Raw genomic sequence first — 16,495 nt, 5'->3', positions numbered from 1 at the left:
GCTGACCTGTACCGTAACTCAGTCAAGCACTTATAAACAGCATTTGCTATTATGCGTAATGGAAAACTCATCACTTCCAATAGCCAAGTAAACCTGATTCAAAGTGTGCGTGTGTCAGTCAGATACTGCAGACATGTTGAGCAGAGAATCACTAGTGAACACTGTAGATGGACACACAATGGCTTAGAAACAACTGAAACCTTATATGAGCCCAAAATAAAATAATGGCATTTAATCCCTTAGCACCTAATGACATGCAGAGTCCATCATAGTTTGCCTCCCCCAGTTCGATGCGGGCTCCGGCGATGAGCCTGCACCTTATCCGGCACATGACAGCTGATCTGGTCAGCGGTTATGTGCCCCTAACAGCCGCGGGTGGAATCGTGATCCACTCGCGGCTGTTAACATGTTAAATGGAGCTGTTAGTCTCTGACAGTGGCATTTAACATGCACGCGCCGTAAGCGTGTCGCAAACCACGACCATTGGCGCCCGTGTCATATGATCGTGGAACGTCGATGGGTTGGCATAACAACCCGGGCTCTCCAGGAGACCCCTATGGTTGTCATTGCTGGATAGCTATGAGCGCCCTGCTGTGTGTAGCACAAGCGATCGGATGATCGCAGCTTCTAGTCTCCCATGGAGATTAGTGAAACAAATAAAAATTAACAAAAATTGGTTTTAAAATTATTAAAAAAGTAAATAAAAGTTTAAATCACCCCCCATTTGTTCCATTCAAAATAAAACAATAAAAAAAATAAGAAATATACATATCCAATCAGTAAACGGCGTAAAAAATCAAAACGCCAGAATTACATTTGTTTGGTGGCCCCAACATTGCATTAAAATGCAATAACGGGGCGATCAAAACATCATATCTACTCCCAAATGGTGTCAATAAACACATCAGCCCGGCACACAAAAAATAAGCTCTCACCCAGTCTCAGATCCTGGAAAATTGAGATGCTACAGGTCTTGGAAAATGTCAACTGTATTTTACAAACTTTGGATTTTCTTTTCAATAAATAAAAAAGAACCTATACATGTTTGGTATCTGCACATTTTTAATTACCTGGAGAATCATAATGGCAGGTCAGTTTTAACATTTAGTGAACATGGTAAGAAAAAAAAAAATTACAGAATTGCACTTTTTTACTAAAAAAAGCGCACTTTGAATTTTTTCCTGATTTTCATTACACTATTTCGTAAAGCCAATCATGTTATTCAAGAGTACAACTCGTCCCACAAAAAACAAGCCCTCACATGGCCATATTGACGGAAAAATAAAAAAGTTATGGCTCTGGGAAGAATGGGAGCAAAAAACAAAGATGCAAAAATGGAAATACCCTTGTCCTTAAGGGGTTAATACAGAATATTTTCTGCAAGACATAACGAAAGACTTTATAAAAATCAGAAATTGAATTTATTTGTATTTATTTATTTGAAATGATACATTTTATAAATAAAAAATTTGGGGCAAGTAAAATAATTTAAGCAAATCTTATTTACCTATACGGACTCTGAAAGCACATAGAAGTGTCAGCCTATACATGCTAACACTGCATAATCTGTGATCCCATTTTTACTATAGTTTTGTGTGCTTTTCATAAAAATGTGAATTAGCAAAAATTCTAAAGCCCAGCTTTATATGTCAAATCCGTTCTCCACACACTTCGCAAAATTTCTGACTATAAACTTTAGTATTACCGTATATAGTCGAATATAAGCCGACCCAAGTACAAGCCGAGGCACCTACTTTTGCCATGGAAAACTGGGTAAGCTTATTGACTCGAGTATAAGACGGGTATGCATTGTCCCCTCCATTCCTGTCCTGCTATGCGTGGCTCCCCCTGTCCTGTCCTGGTATGTGGCTCCCCCTGTCCTGTCCTGGTATGTGGCTCCCACTGTCCTGTCCTGGTATGTGGCTCCCACTGTCCTGTCCTGGTATGCGGCTCCCCTCGTCCTGTCCTGGTATGTGGCTCCCCTGTTGTATGTATGGCTCCGCTCCCCCCATCTGCATGGCTCGGCTCCCCCGTCCCGCATGGCTCGGCTCCCCCCCTACCCCTGGTTGTATGCATGGCTCACATTGCCCCCCCTCCCCGTCATACTCACCCTCCTCACTCCTGCATCTCCGTCCCTGCATCTCCGCTGTCCCGGCGCCGGCGACTCTCCTCTCTTCAGTGGTCACGTGGTACTGCTCATTAGGGTAATGAATATGCGCTCCACGCCTATGGGAGTGGAGATGCGTCCGTATTCATTACCTTAATGAGCGGTACCACATGACAGCTCAGCACAGGAGAGGAGAGCTGCCAGCGCTGGGACAACGGAGATGCAGGGATGGAGATGCAGCGACAGAGGGTGAGTATGATGTCTTCTGTTAGCCGGTGGCTGCAGCTGTCACTGTGCCACAGCCGCCGGCTCCTGCCTCTGCTACGCTGCTCCCCCTCCAACACCAGCGTTCTGGACAATTGACTCGTGTAAGCCGAGGGAGGCGTTTTCAGCAAAAAAAAAAATTGTGCTGAAAATTACAAGTATATACGGTAAATTTTACGTTCAGAAGCTGATAGGTGATCACATCTTTTCACTAGACCACTCTCTAAAGTTTGTTGACTAGGGCCCCGATTTATCATTGCCTTTGCACCTGTTTTTTTGTCTCGTTTTATGTGTTATTTTATATTTTAAGTCTATTTTATATGTGTTCGCCTCTTTTTATTAGTTTTCACTTTGTTGGTGGAGTTTAGTGATTCCAGATGTTTTTGACTGATTTATCCATTTCAAATTTTTAAAAAGCCACAAAATTTGGCGTAACCTCTCTCTAGTCCCCACCTACTGTATTTTTGAGTAATCCAGTATTTTGGTGCAATTATTGCTCCATTTTGCAGAATGTGAGACTTTGGAACTAATAAGTAGCAAAACAGCTAAAGAAAGAAAAAAATGCTTAGACTTTGTATTAATATAATAAATTGTGTGCAACATTTTTGCAGAATTTGGCACCAAAAATGAAAACAAATACTGTGAGACAAAAAAGAAAAAAGTAATTAAAAAAAAGTGATGAATCATTGCCAAAATGATTTAACATTAAAACTATTGGAAAATGTTAAATTGAACTATACCAGATACAGAATGAGGAACTTCAGTCCTAGTAATACTTTCATATGTAGTAGAAATATGCTGACCTCCTGTGAATGCTTAAAGAAAAATAACAAATCAAACATTTCATCTACCACTGAAATGATGAAGCGAGTACATGCTTATGCTGGAATAAACATAAAATGCCCATTTAGAATCCATTGAGGCAGATGTATCATTGTAGACCAGCGATATTTTTTCCTGCTCTATCAAATACTACTTTATACCTCATCACTTGTGATCACAATTTACAATTTTTCATTATTCTGGTCTAAAAGTCCTTAAAATCTCCCAGTGATATTATTTTGCGAACTTTCATTGTATTTGTCTCTGCCTCAAAGCTTCTAGCAGCACAATGTAAACAGGCTAAAGAAGCAGCAAGGTTCATGTGTGTGTAGGTATTGTTCCCTATAGCTTCTATGTATTTAGATCAGTTTACTAAGAACCAAAAATTCTAGTAAGTCATAAAAAAACCTAGATAGGAGCAGGCGGGATGGATGGCCACACAGTGACTGCTGCTGGAAAAGCAAAGCGTGTTGTCGTAGCTTTTATGATTTGTGAAATTACTTATATGCAGGCGAGATTTTCTAATGGTTTAGATCCTGTGCCTTTAAAGGGAACCTGTCGCATGAAAATGCAGTCTAATTTGAAGGCACCATGTTATAACGCAGGGGGAGTTGAGTAGATATATAATTTGGTGAGAAAAGATTTGATATAACCTGTGTTTTCATCATTTAAACCTCATATATTATTTGCACATATATTTTTTGCACTATTTTTCAGGGTTCAGCCAAGCCCAGCATTTTTGGCCTTGTAAACCAGAGTGTCTGTTCTCATGGGATGCATTTAGATAGTGATGAGCAGCCCACCTGATCTAATAGTATGGGTGTCACTAATAGGCTGTAAGCCAGACACTGTGCATTACCTTTGTGTGACCAGTGCCATGTAGAAGCTACTTTTGGTTGTGAGTGGTTGACTTATCAGCATTTTGCACTTATGTTGCTGCCATCTTTACTACATGGGTTTGCTGCATCCTGAGAGTGCATTAGTTCTGAGACCTGGGCATCAAGAACTGCTGCCCCATTTTTGCTGTATTAATTCTTGAAGTTTTTGTGGATTTTTAGTCCTCTTTTTGTGGCTTTGCTATTAAGTTTAACATAAAAAACTCACTAAATGCTCATCCTGAGAACGCAGTCTAAATAGTTGAAGCACAGGTTATACTGAATCTATATATTACTTTATCATCTTCTTCTGCTCTATAACATGGTTCCTATAGATTGGACTGCATTTTCATGATGGCTGGTTCCCTTAAGACTTTGCTTGAGTTTTTGTTGATTTTTTTACGCTGCATATTTTAGAAAGAATGCAAGTAACCTATTTTACTTAATGGGTACATAAATGGTGCAGAAAGTCTGCAACATCAAAGATTCACCAAAAGCTCATAGTGGGAAGGTAGCTTTGAGCAGAAAGATATGCTATATAAGGCGCAACATCTAATACCATTCTGCAATGAAAAATACAGTAGCATAAGCTGCTAAGCTTTACCAGTTGTTGTTTTTGTCTGAATACGAGGGGGCCATGTTCTTTGTTTGGCTGGAAGAAATTTAGTAGCAGTAGCTGGGGAAATAATAAACCTAGCTGTTTAATAGTTCAACAGGAATGCAGTTTTATATGATCAATACCAGCCCAATAACAATATACACTAAACAGCATTAAAAACCTATTTTCTCCCATAAATTCAAATGCAATTTTTAATCTCTAAATATGAAAACAAAACTTGTCAAAATAATTGTAAGCACAAGCATATTATGCATATTTATGGTTTTACTGTAGTGAAACGGGGATGGCCCTTTACAAGAAAAAGATCTATAAGCACCGAATTGAAAATATTGTAAAATGGTGAACTATACCAGACACAGAATATGGCTCTTCAGTCCTAGCAATACTTTCATATGTAGTATGAATATTCTGACCTCCTGCAAATGCTGAAAAAAAATTCCCAAAAATAAAGGTTGAATCTTTATTGAAGTGATGATACGAGCCACATGCTTGAATGTGAAAATGAAAATAAAATGAATATTTAGAGTACATTGAGTCAGATTTATCAAAACAATTAAGACTATCACAAATAGTGTTTTTTCTTCATGTCAAATGATAAAAAAAATTACAAATAACATGATACGTACACTATTTGGACAAATATATTGAGACACCTACATATTACACCTACATCCCATTTATAATCCAAAGGCATTACTATGCATTTGATCCCTCCTTTGCAGATCAAACTCATTCCACTTTTCTGGCTTTCTACAAGATTTTGTGTCTATGGCAATTTTGGGAATTTTTGCCCATTCATCCAGAAGAACATTTGTGAGGTTAGTCAAAAATGTTGGATGAGAGAGCCTAGAATGCAATTTCTGTTTTAGTTAACCACAAAGTTTTTGGATGGGATTGAGGATAGGGCTCTGTAGGGACCAGTGATATTCTTCCACACTAAACTCACCCAACCATGCCTTTATGGATTTTTGCTTTGTTCACTGTGGCTGCTACATCCTGACCTGGACCAGCAGTGTCTGCCTCTGTCACCATGCATCACCATATTTAACCCTGTGGCAACAGTGGTGGTAGAAGATATGTCACTGGGAGGTTCAGATACTACCCATCCAGGAATACTACTGTGGCTGGGGTCAGTCAGGCAGAATGGGTGTGTACTGTCCAGGGCCCTCATTCCTACTGGTATCTGTTTTGAACTGTGATTTCTGTTATGCTGTAATGTCTATTGTCTGTATAAGTCCCCTCTATAAGTTGTAAAGCGCTGCGGAATATGTTGGCGCTATATAAATAAAATTATTATTATTATTATTATCTCTGCAGGAGTAGCTCCTTGATTTGGCCAGTGGGAAATTACTACACTCTAGATTAAAGGGAACCTGTCACCAGGTTTGGCCGATATAAGAGACGGCCACTGCCTTTCTGGGCTTATCTACAGCATTCTATAATGCTGTAGATAAGCCCCCGATCCGACTTGAAAGATAAGAAAAATAAGTTTTATTATACTGAAATATTATATTATAGAATGCTGTATATCAGCCCTGAAAAGCCATTGCCATATCTTATATCGGCCAAAACAGCTGACAGGTTCCCTTTAACTCCCATCATACTCATACTCCTGCCGAGCTGAAGGACAGCATACACCTCCATTCCGCCAGGCTGACCAGCACCACAGGCCCAGCTATGCCAGTATACCTGCTGGACTGTGATATATGCCTTGACAGCTCTTCAGTCACCCAAACACATTGTTAAAGCAGGTACAAGTCAGGATGTATCAGGTGCAAAGTTAATCTGAAACAGAAAATGATCTTCTCCAAACTTGTCCCACAAAGTTGAAAGCATACAATTGTCCAAACTGTATTAGCATGCTGAAGCGTTAAGACTCCCGTCATGGGAACTAAGGGGTATAGGCCACTCAGCAGTGAACTTTTTAAAACACTCATTACTTCACAAATGTTTATAGAGGCAGACTGTAGAGCTAGGGGCTGGATTATATACACATGTGGCAATGGCACGGAATGAAGAACTTGAATTCAGTAATTTAAGAGGTATGTCCCAATATTTTTGTCCATGTGCATAACACTTTATTGGCAGTAACTGGATTATTCTTACATTTTACAGTTTTGCACAGTTGATCTGACTTTATTTTATGACCCATCAATGATTTGTTGCTCAGAATCATGGTTTGATATCTCTGTCTCAAAACCTCTAGAAGCACAACATGTGGTAGCAAGAATAAGCAACTGATAAGACTTGTGTATAGGTATTCTTCCCAAAGACACCAATGTACAATTTTCCTCTCTGCCGATTTTCAAGATGAGACAGCAAAAATTGTAATTGATATACAAGAATACCTATTTCTCACAGATATAGCTAGGCTGATTACATGCTTACAAAGTGGATGCTGCTGCTGATAAGACAGTCATGTGGTAGCAAATATATTGTGAGATGGGCAAGATCTGTGTGCTCATAAGCAATGAGAGATGCTAGATAATGCATGGTGTCTAGTGCCAGTATGCATTAATAAGTGAGCACTAAAAACAACAAAGCTTTACCCATGGATGTTTTTTGTCGAGTGTGGGAGGACATGGTGCTTTGTCTGGCAGTGACAATTTGTCTTGTAGTAGCTGGAAAAAACATTACAATGATGTGAACAACAGTATAATAGAAATATATATTTTTATATTTTTCTAAGAAATTTTCTGTATATACAACAACACGGTATTGTAAAGAAATATGCAGAAATACTCCACATATAGTGGGCAAAATAATTGATACACTGCCGATTTTTGCAACTTTTCTCACCTACAAAAAATGGAGAGGTCTGTAATTTTTATAGTCGGTACACTTCAACTGTGAGAGACAGAATCTAAAAATAAAACCTGCAAAATCACATTGTATGATTTTTAAATAATTAAACTGCATTTCATTGCATGAAATAAGTATTTAATCATCTATAGTGTTGAGCATTCCGATACCGCAAGTATCGGGTATCGGCCGATATTTGCTGTATCGGAATTCCGATACCGAGATCCGATACTTTTGTGGTATCGGGTATCGGTATCGAAACAACATTAATGTGTAAAATACAACATTAATGTGTAAAATAAAGAATTAAAATAAAAAATATTGCTATACTCACCTCTCCGACGCAGCCTGGACCTCACCGAGGGAACCGGCAGCGTTCTTTGCTTAAAATGCGCGCTTTTCCTTCCTTCCGTGACGTCACGGCTTCTGATTGGTCGCGTGCCGCCCATGTGGCCGCGACGCGACCAATCACAGCAAGCCGTGACGTAATTTTCAGGTCCTTCTAGGCATTCAGTATTTTAAAATTACGTTCCGGCTTTGTGATTGGTCGCGTCGCGGTCACATGGGCGACGCGACCAATCACAAGCCGTGACGTCACGGGAGGCAGGAAACGCGCGCATTTTTAAAATTACGTCGCGGCTTGTGATTGGTTGCGTGTCGCCCATGTGACCGCGACGCGACCAATCACAGCAAGCCGTGACGTAATTTCAGGTCCTGAATGCAGAAATAGGCATCAGGACCTGAAATTACGTCACGGCTTGCTGTGATTGGTCGCGTCGCGGTCACATGGGCGGCACACAATCAATCACAAGCCGTGACGTAATTTTAAAAATGCGCGCGTCTCCTGCCTCCCGTGACGTCACGGCTTGTGATTGGTCGCGTCGCCCATGTGACCGCGACGCGACCAATCACAAAGCCGGAACGTAATTTTAAAATACTGAATGCCTAGAAGGACCTGAAAATTACGTCACGGCTTGCTGTGATTGGTCGCGTCGCGGCCACATGGGCGGCACGCGACCAATCAGAAGCCGTGACGTCACGGAAGGAAGGAAAAGCGCGCATTTTAAGCAAAGAACGCTGCCGGTTCACTCGGTGAGGTCCAGGCTGCGTCGGAGAGGTGAGTATAGCAATATTTTTTATTTTAATTCTTTATTTTACACATTTATATGGTTCCCAGGGCCTGAAGGAGAGTTTCCTCTCCTTCAGACCCTGGGAACCATCAGGAATACCGTCCGATACATGAGTCCCATTGACTTGTATTGGTATCGGGTATCGGTATCGGATTAGATCCGATACTTTGACGGTATCGGCCGATACTTTCCGATACCGATACTTTCAAGTATCGGACGGTATCGCTCAACACTAATCATCTACCAACCAGTAATAATTCTGGCTCTCACAGACCTGTTAGTTTTTCTTTAAGAAGCCTACTCTGCACTCATTACCTGTAATAATTGCAGCTGTCCACACACTCAATGAATCACACTTCAACTTCTTCACAAAGGCCAAGACCAAAGAGCTGTCTAAGGACACCAGGGACAAAATAGTAGACCTGCACAAGGCTGGGATGGGCTACAGGACAATAGGAAAGCAGCTTGGTGAGAAGGCAACTGTTGGCACAATTATTAGAAAATGGAAGAAACACATGATGACTGCCAATCTTCCTCGGGTTGGGGCTGCATGCAAGATCTAGCCTCAGAAGGTAAGGATAATTCAGAGAAAGGTCAGGAATCAGCCTAGAACTACACTGGAGGACCTGGTCAATGTCCTGAAGAGAGCTGGACCCAGAGTCTCAAACATTACTTTTAGTAACACACCACTCTGTCATATATGAAAATCTTGCAGGTCACGGAAGGTACTCCTTCTCATGTCAGTGTAAGCAGGGACGCGTGATGCAGTTATGGACACAAGGCAGAGCAAGGGTTAAACAATTTTGCTAAAACAGTGGGATTCTCCACGCAGGGAGGCAATGAGTAAAACAGGGTAAAAACAATACAGTTAGAAAAGGATATGGTGGGTGAAGAAATAACGGCTCAAATAAAGGTAATCCTGATGAAAATCAGTGGTTCCTAAGTCTACAAAGTGAATAGCGCTAGCAACAGCTGGCATGGTGTCTTTTCCAATGCGGTCCTGTGGGCAACAAAATCCTGTCTTCTGGCGGCAGTGGTCGGTCTCAAGTACCTTCCACTGGGCTGAGTCCATATACTGCAGTGGCTAACAAGGGTATGGGCCACAGTCCTGTACGAGCCCAACGTGGCTCTGCAAATATACACTGGTGCAGTCAGGTCACAAGTGTCTGGGCAAAAATTCACTGGTTACGTCAGCACACAAGTGTCAGTCACATATGTGGTCCCTATTATGTGGCGCTGCTCGCTACTCTGCATTCGCACCCAACTGACCTGTTTCCCATGCTTTTCTCTTTTATCCCCCCACTGCTACGCGCATTTTTCTCCTCTCACTCCCCGCCCTCCTGGGACAGCAGGAAGGTCCGCCTCGCTAGTGCTTCCCCCAGGCAACAGGGGAAAGTCCGGCTCACTCAGGCTTTTCCCCGGGAACAGAGGATGCAGCCCTTTCAGTTCTAGACCCGGCATGCAGGTACCCACGGTCTGGTCATCCCCCTTACACTAGCTCATATAGGCCTGTTTGAAGTTCACCAATGACCATCTGGATGATCCAGAGGAGGCATAGGAGAAGGTCATGTGGTCAGTTGAAACCAAAATAGAACTTTTTGGTATCAAGTACACTTGCCAAGTTTGAAGGAAGAAGAAGTATGAGTACAACCCAAGAACACCATCCCAACCATGAAGCATGGTGGGAGAAACATCATACTTTGGGGGTGCTTTTCTGCAAAGGGGACAGGATGATTGCACCACATTAAAGTTAGGATGGATGGGGTCATGCATCACAAGATTTTGGCCAGCAACCTCCTTCCCTCAGTAAGACCATTTCAAGATGGGTCGTGGCTGGGTCTTCTAGCATGACAATTACCCAAAACACACAGACAGGGTAACAAAGGAGTGGCTCTATAAGAAGCATTTTACTGTCCTGGAGTGGCCTAGCCAGTCTCCAGACCTGTACCTAATAGAAAATCTTTGGAGAGAACTGAAACTCAATGTTTCTCAGCGACAGCCCTGAAATCTGAAAGATCTGAAGAAGATCTGTATAGTGGAGTGGGCCAAAATCCCTGTTGCAGTATGCAAACATGGTCAAGAACAATAGGAAACATCTGACCTCTGTAATTGCAAACAAAGGTTTCTGTACCAAATATTAAGTTCTGTTTTTCTATGGTATCAAATACTTATTTAATGCAATAAAATACAAACTAATTAGGTAAAAATAATGCAAAGTGATTTTCTGGATTTTTTTTAAAGATTCTGTCTCTCATAGTTGAAGTATACCTACGATAAAAATTATAGGACTCTTCATTCTTTTTAGGTGGGAAAACGTTCAAAATTAGCAGTGTATCAAATACTTATTTTCCCCACTGTACAAGTATTTTCCTAAAATACATAATTTTTTTTAAAAATGTTGTTTCAGTAGTCTTTTGCAACTAATGTTAAAATTAAAGGGGTACTTGGGGAGAAAATATTTTGCACTGTTCATGCCCTCATACATTATAAAGATGAGATGCCCAGTGCACTTCTATTATCTTTATAACACTTGTAATTCTGTGTGACAAGATCTACTCCTCAATGCTCCCCCTACCCTCTGGGATATTACATTACACACCTGTGTGCCGCTACCCCCTGTGAGTAACAGCCAGTTTCCTCATAATAGCAGGGGGAGTGACCAGTGGTAGGCTGTCCCTAGCTGCCCACCCCCTGATATCTGTCTCTCTTTAGTCCAAGAACAGGAGGTGTGGCAGGGGCGTGCGTGGCCTATGGTAGACTATTCCTACCTGGCCTTCTCATATCTGTCTCTATTTGCTCCAAGAACAGGGGGTGTGGCTTATAATTAATTAGAACGATAATTAGAAAGAATACATGAAAGTCAAATCATTACATTTAAAAATCTTTAAATTGTGTCCTCCCATCCCACCTTAATGTCCCTCTTCTCCATCAAAGGTTGTCTACTTTGCCCAACACTCTTCCTGGCCCAGAATGTTAGAAAGGAAAGTTCTACTGTGTTACTATAGCGCACATGAGCCTGCAGCATTTTGTGGAATCATTAACATGAAGAACTTAGGCTGTTTATGGGCACAGGGGTCCCACAAAGTACCAAAAAGGTGCATCTTATAAAGGTACCAGTGAATGTATGTTTCAGTCTGGTCAAATGCTTTACTATCAATCCTTACTTTGGGTACACACAGAGTTGCATTTAACATGTGCAGAATGTAAAATGCATACCTAGACTCACACAAGCCTCTGCTTTCTCTTAAACAGTAGAAAAAGATAAATTAAATAACACTATTGATATTAGGCAATGAGTAAATATCAATCAGTCCTCAATAATCTGCAGTAGTGACCAGTCAAAAGGATTTTTTTGTAATTTCACTTTCCAAAAACTGAGTGAAAAGAATGACAAAGAGGAATTACGTAAAAATCCATTATATTAATTACAGGACATGAACTGATGAACTTATCATCACTTACTCCAAGCCTAATATATCAAGTGTTACAAAAATATAAAATGCCCAAGCAGTGGTAGTTTTACCTAAAGGTGTGATGAATTGTTTTAGAGGAAAGAGAGGTCTCACTTGTGGTGCATCAGTGGTTACTGGATACACTGGTGAAAAATAAAAACTAAATTAGAAGAGGAAATGACTCCAGCCGAACAGACTCGAAATCACGTGGAAGCAGATCTAATCATATTAGCAAATATTATTATTGAGATAAGATACCGTGGAAACATCTTCAGTGCTACATCCAGAGCAGCTAAACATAGTCAAATTGAGGACAAAGATATAACATTTTTGCAAGTTATATTTTTTCTTAAAGGGATACTGTGAAAAGCTGTTCATTCTGCCCCGCAGTACAATATGCAAGTGTCACACACAATGTCTGCATTCTTTTTTCTACAAATGTGTATGATTTCATGATATGGTTTCATGATTACAATGTGCTGCCAAAACTTTGCGAGAATTCCAATGTATTCATGATATGTGGTCTCATATGCAAATCGGCATACACGCCTCCAAATAACATACCTTAAAGGGAGCTTACCAATAAATTAATGCGGCCCAAAGCACAATTTAGTTGGTATTTTTTTTTAAAGTACAATGCTTATTGATCGAGATTTATAAACCCTGTCAATATATAGCAGAAAAAACTGTGGATTTGATGTGGTTTGTATAATCCACAGCATGTAAATAATGCTGTAGATAGTTTTCAAAGTGGATTTTACCCTTGCAAATTGGATGGGAAAAGTAACATATGTACAATTTGAGATGAATCAGTATTGGATTTTTTCTATAATGTGTGGTAAAGAAAGAATGCCAAATATGTACTTTCAAATCAAATCCAGAAATCAATAGAGCAGGTAATTCTAAAAAAAACTTTGTAATATATCTTAGCAGAGACTTTTCCTTCTTTCTCGAGTAATGAGTCACTTCTTGCCTTCCCCCTGCCTTTTAAATCACCATTTACTCTGAAAAAACTGCTGGCAAGAAAGATTGCCAATACAGCATGATATCAGGTTACACAAGATATGGTACAGAGCTGCAGATTTTTTGCCAGAGCTGAATTCACAACTACAATGCTTAGTACTGCCATGTAATTTCCTCCATGCCTCCGCTGCTTTTGTCTCTTTCTGTATGTGTAATGTGTGGAAAACATCACAAGAGATAAATCTCCATCCACTCAGAGTCAATTCCAAGAGATAGAGCCTACAGAGGGTAAATGGTACACATTATGACCAGAGATATTGTTTTCCACATGTACATACACATTGCAACTTTTTCTGTTAAGTTACTAGAAAGTGTTACCCTTTAAAAGCAACATGAGATTGACAGTTCAGAGCAATGACATGGCTTTGCTGCTGGCCTGAACTGTGCGCTCTCCCTTGCTACAACTAGAGGCGGCTTCGAATCTGCACCATTGCATGACAGAACTACAGTGGGCACTCTGCATTTTACCCATTTAATTAGATGAGACGACCACTTTCACAGAGCTAGAGAACACACAGTCAAGCACAATGAAACCAGAGAAAATCAATGGCTTTACCAGAAGTTGTTCTGATTATTCTTGGAGGTAACATAGTACCTTGCTGGGATATTGGTGGGGTTTCTGTTAAGAACAAAGCCATAAAAAATGACATCAAAATAATAGAAGCAAAACAGTGTCATTGGGTGACATTTTTAGCATGTGCTTTCATTTACAGTATCATGCACAAAGCAAATTATAACATTTCACATGCATAAAAAGCCTTTCATTTATTCTACAGAATATAATGAAACATTATTCTATTACTTTGGGGAATTCATTAAAAACTCTTAAGACATGGACAAGCTTTCTATGAGACATAAACATACTCTACATTTTACCAAAATGTAAAGGGATTAAAGTCTAAAGGCCTGCCAAAGCCAATAGGGTGTGGTAAATCTCAAGAAAATTTACTGAAACAAAGACTTGCTGAGGGGTGTGACTAGGCGGGATGCAGGGAGTGTCTGTACTTTTATGCAGCTAAGAATTCTGCCACTTGTTGTCAAGTAAGAAATGCCTTAATTTATGCATGGTATGCTCATATTCATGAACAGTATAAATAAACAAGAATTTCATTTCTTCATTGGAGGGCTTTGGAATTTACATGCCTGTATATGCCTTTAAAAGGAACCTGTCACGTGGAAAAAGCAATTAACCTGCAGATATGGCCCTGCCTGGTGCCAGCACTTAGACCCCACCTGCTGGGATGAAATTACTTTTATTCCGTCCTGTAACATTCGGGTTTCGGTCACGGAGGCAGCACTGACGTGGGTTTGGTCCCTGCTCTGTGTATAGAGAATGGCGGCTGTAAAGGCACACCAGCACTGACTGACAGCAGCTCAGCATTAGACCTGGCTGGCAGTCAGTGTGGGGGGTACGGTTACAGCCGCCGCTCTTTATACACAGAGCGTTGACTGAACCCGTGCCAGTGCTGCCCCTGTGACTGAAACCTGAATGTTACCAGGGGTCTAAGTGCCAGTGTCAGGCAGGTTCAAAATGCTATTAACCTGCAGATTAATCCCATGTCTGCAGGTTTATAGCATTTTTTCATGTGACATGTTCCCTTTAATTCTCACCAATGCCTTAAAATTAATCCCAGAAACTTTAAAATTGAAGTTAGAACTACTCCAATGCTCTTACTTCCCAGGTTTGTTGGTACTTAATGGCACACTAAGGGTATGTGCACATGGTGTCTTTTAGATGCTGGTGTACCTGCTGAATTTTTCTAGCAAAAGATGCTTCAGGAAAACTCCAACAATGTTTTTCCTTAAGCATCTTTTTTTCACGTCTTCCCTAACGCTAGCATTTTGTTTTGTAGTTGTATGTATTAAAAGCAAGAGGTTTCCAAGCGAAAGCTGTCAGAAAAATGATCAGGTCACTTCTTCTAGCCGTTTTGCAACTTTAGATGTCTGAAACTTTTAAAGGGAACCTGTCGCCCCGTTTTTTCAATATGAGCTAAAAATAGCATTCAATAGGGCCTGAGCTGTGCTTTACAATAGTGCCTTTATTATCCTCTGATTCCCCACCTTTGCTGCCAAAATACCTTTGTAAACTCGCCATTTTCGGCTGTCAATCACCCCATTCCGGTCTGATGGGCGTTGGCTAATCTCCGATTCTCACCACCTCCAGGTTTTCAATAAGAAACTTCTTCCTGCCGTTGGCGTTGCATTTCGCACCTGCGCATTACAGTGTAATCTCGCGCCTGCGCATTATGCTTTGCCCAACTGTGAGCATAGCATACAGCACATCATTGCACATGCGCGGGTTTACACTGTGACCTCTGTGCCCCGGAAGTCAGCATATGCAAATTGTGCATATGCTGACTTCCGGGGCACAAAGGTTACAGTGAAAATCAGCGCATGCGCAATGATGTATTGTATGCTATGCTCACAGTTGGGCAATACATACTGCATATGCGCTAGTGCCTAATCCACTGCGCAACCACCAAAAGTGCTATTCACAGATCGAGTTACGTCTGACACGCCGAGGAGCGGGGGGAGAGACAGCGATTTGGCAACGCCCATCGGACCGGACCAGGGTGATTGACAGCCAAAAACGGCGAGTTTACAAAGGTATTTTGGCAGCAAAGGTGGGGAATCAGAGGATAATAAAGGCATCAATGTAAAGCACAGCTCAGGCCCCATTGAACGCTATTTTTAGCTCATATTGAAAAAACAGGGTGACAGGTTCCCTTTAAAAGGTCAAACAGACTACAATATAAAAAACGACTTGAATTTTGTTTTAGGTCTTTTTCAGGTGGATTTCAAGCGGAATCTGCCTGAAAAGATGTCATGTGCATATACCCTAAGGGTCAGATTTACTAAATAAAGAGACAGATTTCCGGGATATGTGCAAAGTGCAACATTTAGTAAGGATTTTAGACACTTGTTACATTTCACTAGGAACTTTTTTTAAATGCCTAAAAAAAGGCAGCATAGCTACGTGTATTTGTACAATACAATTAAAGTTAATATTAGAGTGCAACAGTTTTTGGCTGAAGGATTGATCTAAAAGTACACCATCCAAAAGGTGGGGTAAAGCTAAACAAGATTGTCTGGATGCACAAAATTTATCATCCCTGGAGGAGCCGCTTTAATGAATTTAATATATTCTAAGACTGTCTACTGTAAATTCACACTGTGTAACTATTACACAGGATTACAAAATCTTCACCCATTTTTTTCCCTTTTTCTATCTGTGCATTTATGTTTATTTTTTATTTTTTAGGGCTGTGTTAGACTTTGCCTAATGCAGAAAAATGTATACTTTTTTGTCACTGTTTGAGGATGGCTATAAGTTATAGTGTAATTTATGAAAAAATATTTTCTGTGTTTATTTTCTTAAACTAAATTAATACAATAAAAAT

At 40.5% G+C, this 16,495-nt stretch overlaps 1 protein-coding gene across 19 annotated transcripts in view; it reads right to left on the bottom strand.

Annotated features, from left to right (window-relative positions):
- Nucleotides 1–16,495, bottom strand: part of ABI3BP (ABI family member 3 binding protein) — a 674,363-nt gene that overhangs the window by 173,997 nt on the left and 483,871 nt on the right. For 11 of the 19 annotated variants that reach the window (XM_077296740.1, XM_077296741.1, XM_077296745.1 and 8 more), the window contains 6 exons: nucleotides 13,651–13,713; nucleotides 12,143–12,214; nucleotides 7,237–7,308; nucleotides 5,038–5,112; nucleotides 4,673–4,744; nucleotides 3,112–3,186 (listed from right to left, as the gene is read on the bottom strand). The exons of 5 other annotated variants lie outside the window; for them this stretch is intronic. In XM_077296740.1, coding sequence (XP_077152855.1) covers nucleotides 3,112–3,186; nucleotides 4,673–4,744; nucleotides 5,038–5,112; nucleotides 7,237–7,308; nucleotides 12,143–12,214; nucleotides 13,651–13,713 — 429 coding nt within the window. The remainder of the gene's footprint in view (nucleotides 1–3,111; nucleotides 3,187–4,672; nucleotides 4,745–5,037; nucleotides 5,113–7,236; nucleotides 7,309–12,142; nucleotides 12,215–13,650; nucleotides 13,714–16,495) is intronic. 3 more of the 19 variants (XM_077296746.1, XM_077296751.1, XM_077296755.1) reach the window with 3 other exon arrangements.

Source organism: Ranitomeya variabilis, chromosome 3 (genome assembly GCF_051348905.1).
Source record: "Ranitomeya variabilis isolate aRanVar5 chromosome 3, aRanVar5.hap1, whole genome shotgun sequence".
Taxonomy (NCBI): Eukaryota; Metazoa; Chordata; class Amphibia; order Anura; family Dendrobatidae; genus Ranitomeya; species Ranitomeya variabilis.
This window is presented reverse-complemented; position numbering and strand designations above follow the sequence as displayed.